This window comes from Pholis gunnellus (assembly GCF_910591455.1).
Source record: "Pholis gunnellus genome assembly, chromosome: 17".
Taxonomy (NCBI): domain Eukaryota; kingdom Metazoa; phylum Chordata; class Actinopteri; order Perciformes; family Pholidae; genus Pholis; species Pholis gunnellus.
The window spans coordinates 17,071,890-17,082,642 of NC_136544.1; the positions used below are offsets into that span (position 1 = coordinate 17,071,890).

The following is a 10,753-nucleotide window of genomic DNA, read 5'->3' on the forward strand; positions in this document are numbered from 1 at the left end:
ATAGATTATCCATTGTTTTAATCCTCAGGGACGAGCAAAGTCTTTTCTTATTTCATAACTCTGCAGCTCAATGATTCACTTCTGTAAATATTTGACTCTTGTCAGAAGCACGAGGGCGTCATGGATTTGAACCAGAGACGTCGTGATCTGCAGTCAAATGCTCCACCACCACCTCTGATAACTTCCCTGTGATAAAGGAAGTTGAATACTGACAAAAACTCTGCTCAAGCGAGTTAGATCCTTCACGGAAACTAGTTTTCTCCAAAGAAGAAGTGAAAAAGTGAAATAACACAATGTGTGTAACGCCCATATCCATCTCTCTCTCTCTCTCTCATAATACACTCACAGATCAGAGCTCTGCACCTCTTCTTGCTCCACAACACAAAGCCTCACTGGGGAGAAAAGAGATCAACAGATAGGGAGAAACCATGCCAGTCTCATAATTTGGGGCCTATTTACCCCCTAAATGGACCTCAGTTTGAGTTGAAAGTGTCGACCAGCGTACGTTCCTAGAACAACAAGAGGAGGCACAAAGACAGAGAGAGAGAGAGAGTGCTGGGAAGCATTAGGCTGACGGAGTGGAAGTAGGGCAGGAGCAGGGGGTGACGAGCAGGTCTGAACAGTTATGCAAATAGCTCGTGTTCGCCTGGTTATGGAGAGAAGAGTGAAAAGGGAACAATTATAAGGTGGAGGGGGGGGGGGGGGGGGGGGGCACTTTAAAATAGGACATCAACCACCAGCCGTGAGTTTCCTGTTGTCTTTGGATCTAAAGAGTCGTGTCTTTCTTCTCGACTCGGCTTATTTATTTAGCCTAGAAATTAAGAGTAAACTTTATCGCTGCCGACACATCCTCCGAAATATCTGAAGTCATCCTGTGCAACTACATCCTGTGATTACAGAGAAAACTAGTCCGATTATGCACACCGCCTCTGCAATGGCTCACCCATTTCTATTTAAATGAGAAAGGGCCCGATGAGAGAACTCCACCACAAACAATTAAAAGTACCTCCATGCCCCTTTTCTTTGTCTGCTGAAGCCTCCCATTGTTCATCTCAGTGAGGTAGCTACACCGGCCACAGACAACAAGAGAAAATGGCCTTTACTTCAACACAAGGGACCTTTTCACAGGCTTGTTTCTAACGTACATGCAACCACCAACCTCTTCAAATTCACATTATAAAATGGAAATAAGTCAAAGTTGTGAGCAGCTTTTAGAGGTCCCATGAGTTCAGTGAGCTCTTAGTAGAAGCTGAAGGTCTCCAGTGAATATCTAGTTTCCAACACGTGGTTCTGTAGAGTAGAGCGGTTTGAGCTGTTGTGAAACAGAGAAGGCTGGTACCTGATTTATTTGATTTCTGAGTGGCTCACAGATGAATTACAAATTAAAGATGGCTTACATGTCTTTATATTATTACTGAACAGAATAAATGACGTTCAACATGCCCAGGCTTGTCAGCATGTAACCTGACACTCTTCAGCTCCTGGTTGATCATTTACAGTTCAACTAAATCAAGCTGCTTTACAAAACTAAAGGAATTTGCCACAGTAAATAAAAACAGTACATATGTGTATATTTCTGTGACCGTATGAGTGTCGCTGCCGTTTTTATTATATAACTGTTTTTATAGCTTTACAAAGTAAGGTTTTACACACAAAATACACGATGAACTGATGATCTGTTGTTATAAATTAAACCAAATAACAGTATAAACTCTCTCCACAATGACCTCGTCCAACAATAAAATGCTGCTAACACACAGATGCATAATGGAATAATAAACTTATACTCATACTTAATTAAGTGACACTTTTTTTCCATTTGCAGTATTGCGACTTATATTTCAGTATCTGAATACTTCCTCCACTGCAGCATGATGCAATATTGTGCAGTATTGATCCTTCAGATAGAAAGAAGAACACGTATGCAGCCTTTTGCATCATCACTATCTCATGCAATATGAAGTTTTATCTCAACTGCGTTTAGCTGAAGGAAGTCCATTCAGACTCTCTGCAGGTCAATGGGAGCCGGGGGTATTTATTTGTCTGTCGGGCAGCTGAAGCGTTCTCAGCCTTCGGTCCTCAGAGAGTTTCCTCTAATGTTGCATGAGGAGGGAAACTGACACCGAGATCTGAGGACGACGCTCGGTCCCCTGGCTCTCGCTTCTGGTGTGAGCTGTAATCCAATCAGAGCCGGTGTGTGCATGCTGGGAAAATAAACAGAACCGCAGACTGATCCCGGTTCGCGGTGCCGTCTCATTCAATTTGTTCTTTAATATATATATCACACTTTTCATCATGTTGCTTTAGTTACGATGAAAAGAAACGACCGTGACTTATCCGGACATGCGTTAAAGACACACAGCGAGTCTCTGAACTATCTTTAAATTAATGAAACACACGTTTACATTAAGTTAATGACTCTAAAGCTCCCTGTTTGATGTTTTACAGAACAGTTATAACTCTTACATTTAGTTAGACGCCCTGAAACACTCATGTGATCCTGTATGAAGGAAGGAGATATGGCTATATTTAGGAAAGGATCCAAGAGTCTAGCATTGCAGGAGACCTAAGACTCATTAAAATATGAAAGGCTGCAATTGAGTAGATTTGAATCCGTAATAAACAAAAGCTTCAGAAACGTACTGGGGACCATCCAGCATGAGGAATGTTAAACAGACAGAAGATAAACGGAAACATGAGTTGAAAAGAACGATGTGGCTTCCAGCTAATGTCTTCCATGTTGGATCCTCAGAGTATCGAGTTATAACTGACATCTCACAGAGCTCAGTGCGCACATGTGTTCTCGGCGAATAATAAAAGATATTTAGTGCTGAAACGATGCTTTCTGGACAGTTAGTGGGCTGCTGTGACACTGTGGTCCCAGTGCATGCTGGGAATCGTTTACCTGCTGTAGGCTATGTGCATCACACACGTCAGCGTCTTTGTAAAAGCAGGAACTATAAATAGCTTTACAGACCGCTCAGATCCCCCAGCGTGCTGATACGATCTGGGGGGGAAGAAACCAAGCACACTGGGGTGTTTATTCGTGGGTTTGCGGGCTCTCTGGTGAGGAAGTGGGCTTGTCTGAAGACGCTGGATTTAATCCAGCAGTAATGTTAGATGGACGGGCCGTCAAAGACGAGGTTTGGGTGATTTTCAAAAGGGACAAGAAAGCATTTTTTCTGCTGGTTTCTGTGGAGGAAGCAAAAGGCTGAAATAAACTGAACAGAGAGGGAGGTTGGAGCCATTTTAACAGATGACATTGTCTCCACAAGTCCAAAAGGACCAAAAAGAGTTTCTGAGGGGCGACGAATGCCCTGCAAGAAAGAGAAGAATGAAGGCCTCGGAGACAACCCCCTCTGCCTGGTTTCTTATACTTGCCTTTAGAAGCCTTTCTGTGCTCAGTTTTAAAAGAGGCACAAAAGACCTTGTCAGCAGCAACAAAGCTCAGAGGTAACTTATGTCCTGGATGTCCCACAACTAAAAGAATGAAACACCTGCTGTGGAAAATACATTTATTTATCTTGCAAAAGATTTGCTTAATATTTCAGGTGCAGGTAAAGACAGAGGAGTTAACATGATGAGTTCAAATAGACATGAAAGGTGTGACTCAGCCTCAGTATCGACTTTTTAGGAGTTGATCCCAACATCTAGATTGAGACCAAAATCATCTGTGTTTTCGGCAGCTTTTTTCGACCTTGTGCCAAACTTTAAAGACGTCTCTTTAACCAGACATTTGTTGCCCGGCGTCGGGGAGGTTATTGAGGCTCCACCAGCTGCATGTGGGTCTAAATGGACTCTCGTGTCTTTTGGTCGGCCTCCCGGCACCAGACGGCACTCGGGTTGTGAGAGCCAGAATTTGAATAACAAGTGTTTTCAGGAATGGCCAACTGTTTAGAGTCCTCACAAGGTCAGTGAAGAACAATAGAGCCCGTTTCTCTGGTGAACACCCGGCAGAATTCAAATAGCTTCACCTTGAAAAGAAGAGAAATGCAAATTTAGATCTGGAGGATACACTTTTTCTTCCTCCAGGTGCATTTTGAAACACACCTTTCCTCGTGACCACCTGCAGCTCTGTGTTCTCTGGGTCAATCTTTTACTCCTATTATCTCTGTAAAAGCCAAACTGAACTCTGCAACACACCCACACACACCCACAAGCACACACACAGACAGACACACAAACACACGCACACACATACACGCACACACTTAACCACGCCCTGTTGCTGTCATGCTGCATTCAAGGCCCTCCCACGAGGCGTGGCCAGCATAGAAGCTGATATATTCTCCCCTGTAACAAATTACTTACTTGCGATTCCGCTACGCACACGGACGGATCTGTTCATCCTTTTCTTTTATTGAGAGAATAAAACACCTTATGGACTTTGCATTGGGGATTTGTTGCGCCGCTTCATAGTTTTTTTTTTTTAGTCTTTTTAAAAAAAAGTTGAATCATGTCGATGAATAGCAATAAGAAGACAGCCATCTCTGTCACCAGCACAGCGTGCCTCTGCCTGCTGCTGCTGGTCCTGGTCGCCGTGCAGCATCACCGCGGTCAGGTGGACGACGAGGCGACCGGAGGGGACGCCGGCACGCGCTCTCTGCTCCAGGACGCCGCGCGGGGCGACGAGAGCGACGCGCAAACTAAGAAGGGCTTCTCGGCGTACTTCACCAAACTCACGCGGGGTCGGAGGGAGGCGGAGCAGCCCGCGCGCTCCTCCGCCGCCGAGCCGCCTCCAGCCGAGGACATCAGCGCGGACGACGTCTTCATCGCCGTGAAGACCACCAAGAAGTTCCACCAGTCCAGACTGAATCTGCTGCTGGACACGTGGATCTCAAGAAACATGCAACAGGTAAAGGGAAATGTGGGATGCATGTGTGCAGCTGGAAGTGTAGATGTGCAGATATGATGGGGGGGGGGGGCTTGTTTGGGGGCTGGCGTCCTTGTTGCCTGGGCTGCAGAGCTGGACAATAGGTGATGCAGGTGATGCCCGTTTGATGGCTGCTTACAGTGCTGCATTGTTCCCCCTTGTCACCACACCACACACTGAAATAGCCACACAAGCCCTGTTAACCGTGCTGAGTCTCCTCGGCTCTGTCACTTTTTATTCTCCTCTGAGTGATGTCCCTGAGAACGAGAGGGAACCGTTTCAGGACTCCCACTTCTCCCTCTCTCACCCCCCTCTCTCCCTCTCTATTATCCCTCCTCTCTTTGGGTGTCCCTGTGAATGCCCCCGGTGCAATGGATGCTTCACAGCACCGACTCCAGCGCTGTCCCCCTTCCAGCACTAACAAAGCGTCTTTCTGAAGGGGAAAGAAAAGCTTTCCCAGCCCCTTGTCTCCCCTCTCTCCATGGGAACGTGGGAGCCGAGTCTGGGTCAAGCTCACTGGAGGGATGGGAAAACGGGGGGCTTCGTTTGAGGGGATGCCTGGGACAAAGGGGTGCGTCTATAGGAGAGTTTATGCGGCACGCTGAGTGTGAAAATGTGGCCTTGAGAAGCAAGAGGGTGCACAAAGACACGCACGGCTATAATGTGGAGGAAACAGCTGCTATTCAAAGTGATTTTCTCCTGCTCCCAGATGTGCATTTTCAAAAGTCGTTTTAATTGGCCTCGGCCGCTGTCACACACAGGTTCTCCTCTCTGGTAAAGTTTGGGGTTTCTTCTCTTGTGTCTGTAAAGATCACCTGCACGGCTCACGTTAATGCCCAAACCTTGCACCGCAACATCTGCTCGGATGCGAGTTGACTGTGCTAATTGGTTGTAATCACTGCACTGGATGATGTTAGTTAACCCAGCCGACAGAGTTAACAGCAGGGCTTGCGGGCGGGCAGCTGGTGGGTGGCTGCGTGGACAAAAAAAAAGAAAAGGACAGAGCGGGACCCACAATGCAAGAGGGAGTTCCTGGAGGAAGGGTGCCAGGTGGTCAGGAGAGACGGAACAAAGGACGGCCCTAATGCCAGCCATATGATGCTGCCGAGTTCCCACCGTGTACATATGGCCATCCTCGTTCGATTCTCACGCTCAGCTGATGGACATCTGTGGAGTTTGGATCACTTTTGTAGCGGCGCACACGAGGGACAAAAGTCTTATTCATGCAAACGGCCCTTTAAAAGACTTCTTGTTCTGCTCCTCTTCCGCTCAGAGGGACATCTCTTTCTCTCGTGTGCAGATGGAGCCGCTATCTGCTGCTGTTTACATGAGAACAGAGAGGGAAGATTATCTCCACGATAGATGTGTTGACACAATAGCGCCCGTGGCCTCCTTAATCTTTGAGCCCATTCAGAGCGTTAACAGCCTTTTTTGTAGTGTCTTTATGTAAAAGATTACCCTCTGAGGCTATTAAACGCCAGACCCACTTTATCTGTGAAGTGGTGCGTTTGAAGCAGAAAGCCTCTTTCTCATCAAAAGTCATTATATGACTTTTTCTTGTACAAAACGCCTTCCTGTTTTCTATGAATCACCCTTGAGCAATATATGACTTCGTACTGAGAGCATGGGCCATAAAACAAGAAGAAGAAAGTGGATCACGACATGTCCAGAGAGTAGATCGGATTGATTTGTAAAACCTGCACGTACAGTCTTCAGATGCATTCAGCAGCTGGCACCGGCGTCTTCTTGGTGTGCCATGCATTCCTCTCTCAAGAGTATGATAATTAGCCAGCACTCCTGACAATGGGCGCTTTTTAAAAATGTCTTCGCTGTGAAGTACAAGTGGGAGGGTGTCATTGATGAGGACAGATGGGTTTAAAAAAATGTGACTATTATGTGCACGCCATTTAGTCCATCCTGTACAGCGGTGCTACAAATAATTTGTCCTGATGAAATGGGCTACAAAGGCTTTGAATCGGGGGGGGGGGGGGGGTCTGATGCCTTTCCTTCCCGTGGAGCTGGAGACAGCCAGCCAGGCACCACGTTCAGCTCAGACAGGACCGTGCCAGGTCTTCCTGTGGTCAGGAGTGCAGCTCTCATCTCCCTCCTCTCCTCTTATCTCTGCTTCACAGACGGCCATCTGGTGGTTTTTTTGTGGTATGAATTAGTATTCAGTGAAAGTAAGTGTTCTCTTTAAGTTTCAGGTCAGAAACAAAGACGGAGGGGGAGAAAAAAAGCCTTCCCAGGGAGGTTTCTCTTTAGTTAACTCCTGCAGCTGTATGCAAATGCTGGCAAACATATTTAGACTTTACCCAGTGGAGACTTTACCCAGCATGAAAACTCACAGCATTGTTCTATTCAAGAGGCTCTGTCCGTGTACGTGGGCCTAAGGGAGGGGGGGGGGGGGGTTGAATGGCCACACACGGTTTTCAATTTACTAATCAGCAGTGAGATTCCTCCCCTCTCTCCCCCCCTCCCTCTCTTTCTGTCAGTGCCCTGGCAGCTCTGGCAGCTGCCTCGGTGATTAGGCCGTCTATTCAACGGGCTTTAAAGCAAACAGCGCCAGCCTCTGATCCCTTCTCCTCTCAAACCACCACTCTTCCTTAAACAAATACCGGCTCATGGCTTCAGCATCGAGCAACATCTGCTTCCACGAACCGTTCGGGGCGGCCCGGGAAAAGGAAAAAAGTAGAAAGGATGAGTCTCTTCATCCGAGGGAAGTCAGCGGGCCTTGTTTCTGGATGCAGAGCACACACGTCACAGTTGCTCGGGCGGCAGCAGGGCAGAGAAGTTGCAGGAGTGCGAGTCATAGTTGACACAAAGTTGACACCGGGGCGTGTAGGGGCACGTGGCTCAGATAAGGTAGCGTGACGTTGGGCAGGTGCTGCCTCACCTGAGGTGAAGAGTAAACACGAAGCTCGGGGCCCCTTTTCAACATCAGTCGCCATTCACCGGCTTGCACCTGCTCAGTGCGAGGCGTCATAAAGAGGAGTCTAATCCTTTTGTTGTCAACTCCTTTTATGAGTAACTGCTACATTTAACAAGCGCCTGCAGTCTCGTGGCTCGATTCACGGGTTCTGCCGGTCGTGCAGCGGCGAGCACACAGAGGATCGTGTTGGTAGTTTATCTGCTGTTTGCTTCTGTTTTAGCTGCATTCAACACGTTGAAGCCCGGCAGCAGGTCCGAGGGGGGGGGGGGGGCTCGGCATGGGATACATGAATGGGGTGTGTGTGGGGGCGGACAGTCTGCCTCCTGCTTTGTTCCATGTCTGGGATGCTTCGGGGCGGCAGCACAGTTGCCATGGAGAGAGTGCAACGCGGGACAAAAGGCCTTTCTTAGAGCCGGGGTTGTTTAACTCGATGTGTTTTCCGCTGCATAAAAGGCATGTTGATGGATGCTAATCACAGCGCACTGGATGGACGTGAGGAAGGAGGGCTTTGGACACACCGTCGAATTTGATCGTGTGACCGGGCGCATCACATGATCGTCCAACACGCTTCTCGTTTGTGTGGATTTAACGACCACTGATCTGAATTCTCCCTTTGTTTGTTTACAGACGCACATCTTCACAGACGGAGAGGATGCGGAGCTGAAAAAGAAAATTGGTGAGCATCATGCTGGGAACTGAGATGCTCTTTGTTTTATTAGAAAGGGCACGCTGAATTAATGAGAAATCTTATTTTTAGAAGGTCATTTTTCTGTGAAAGCCTCCATTCATGGTGTCATCTTTCATTAATAACCCGTTTCTTGCATTGCCGTCACAGGAAGTCACGCAATCAACACAAACTGCTCTGCAGCTCACAGCCGACAAGCTCTCTCGTGCAAGATGGCGGTGGAATACGATAAGTTCATAGAGTCGGGGAAAAAGTAAGTCCTTGATATTTATTTTAATGTGATTTTTATTTATTTATTAGTGTGAATATCTCAGGAGCTAACGCTTCTTCTGTTTCTTAGGTGGTTCTGTCACGTAGATGACGACAACTACGTGAACGTTCGTTCTCTGGTGAAGCACCTGTCGCAGTACCCCCACACCCAGGACATGTACATCGGTAAACCCAGTCTGGACCGGCCCATCGAGGCCACAGAGAGGCTGGGCGACAACAAGATGGTACGCAGAAGATTCTTATATTTGTTGAATTGTAAACTTCAACGTCATACAGGCTCGTATTTGTCGGATGATTCTGCATATTGACCAACTTCTCCGTGTCCTCATAGAAACCAGTCAACTTCTGGTTTGCTACTGGAGGAGCAGGCTTCTGTGTGAGCCGAGGTCTGGCGCTGAAGATGAGCCCGTGGGCCAGGTGAGATACCGACACACACACACACACACACACACACACACACACACACACACACACACACACACACACACACACACACACACACACACACACACATCCTGTGTTATCAGCAGAGAGCTCAGTCTTGAGGGTGAAAACAGCAAAACTCAGCACTGACCAAGTGTGTATTTTCTGTCCCTCCAGCGGCGGCCACTTCATGAACACGGCGGAGAAGATCCGGCTGCCCGACGACTGCACCATCGGCTACATCATCGAGTCGGTTCTCGGGGTTCCTCTGACCCGCAGCAACCTGTTCCACTCCCACCTGGAGAACCTGCAACAAGTGTCCAGATCGGAGATACACAAGCAGGTGAGAGGCTTATTAAATACACAGTCCGTGTCCAGTATTCTTGGGTGTTTTTCTTCTTCTATGTTCTAAGTTTCTCCTGTAATTTCTCTTCCAGATCACCCTCAGTTATGGGATGTTCGAAAACAAGAGTAATATCATCAATTTCAAAGGGGCTTTTCCTGTGGAGGAGGATCCATCGAGGTGAGAGATTGTTCTGGATTTAATGACACAGATTTAAAATCAGTTTCAACACTTTTCAACAAGTCTGACTCCACCACTGTATTGTTGTCTTCCAGGTTCAAGTCGGTGCACTGTCTCCTGTACCCAGACACCCCATGGTGTCCCCCTCAGGTTGCCTTCTAGGGCGACCGCTCCTTTCTCATCCTCGTCCCCGTCGTGCCTCGGTATCTGAAAGGCTCGCGGGGACCAGTGTTTGTTGTTAGACCGCACGGCTGCTGTATTGTTGCTGTGCGGTCTTTAATAGTTTTACTGGGCTGCTGTGCGGCCCGCCTCGGGACTATTCCTTCCTGTCCGGAGCCAGGACCTCGCCCCATTATGTTCTGGTGGAAGGACCCCGGCTCTCGGCAGGAAGTAGCTTTCAGCGTTAAGCTTTGCAGGCAATCAGTTGAGCTTTGTGATGTATATGTTGCTTGTAAATGTATCTGCAATTCTCATAGAATGTATTGACATATATTCAAGCCTTTTTGCCAGCTTCACATTAACATTTTATTTTTTTTTTGTCGCTTTTTAAAAATGCAAAGCCATACAGGTCTTTGTTTGTAGGCTTTTGTTGGCTTTTATCGCATATAATTGGCTTTTTTGTTTAGATGTTTTTATTCCGATGACTCCGGACAAATGCGCTAATATGAAGATTTTGTTGTGCTTTTAAGTTAACAGTGTTATTTCTCCCATGAACTGAGCTGGCAGACTCCCTAATGCATCCTTTGGTGACCTAATCTGAGGTATATCAGGACTAAGCACTTTTCCCTTTGCGATAGTTTTTTGGTCAACTGACCTAATTTACGTCCTTTTTAATGACATGCCTCAGATTTATGTCCAAACTATAACAAAGAAAAGAGAACTAACCCGTCAAAATCTCGTATCCATTCATGTTTTTGATAACACTCCTTGCATTTGTTACAAAGGAGGATGAATAACGAGTGGAAGAGATTTTGATTCAGGGTTACAATCAGCTTTCGAATTGCTTATGAAATGTTTTTTATTGTTGTTGTTGTTTGACAAATTGCACAG

At 47.0% G+C, this 10,753-nt stretch overlaps 1 protein-coding gene across 1 annotated transcript; it reads left to right on the forward strand.

The window, feature by feature from the left end:
• Positions 1-4,456: 4,456 nt before the first annotated feature.
• On the forward strand, positions 4,457-9,946 carry lfng (LFNG O-fucosylpeptide 3-beta-N-acetylglucosaminyltransferase; the record flags this gene model as incomplete). The annotated part of the gene is made up of 8 exons (XM_079177104.1): positions 4,457-4,855; positions 8,430-8,478; positions 8,638-8,740; positions 8,828-8,981; positions 9,089-9,174; positions 9,358-9,523; positions 9,618-9,703; positions 9,799-9,946. 8 exons carry the CDS (start codon positions 4,457-4,459, stop codon positions 9,863-9,865), a joined length of 1,110 nt encoding a protein of 369 aa, XP_079033230.1. The 3' UTR covers positions 9,866-9,946.
• Between the last annotated feature and the right edge of the window lie 807 nt (positions 9,947-10,753).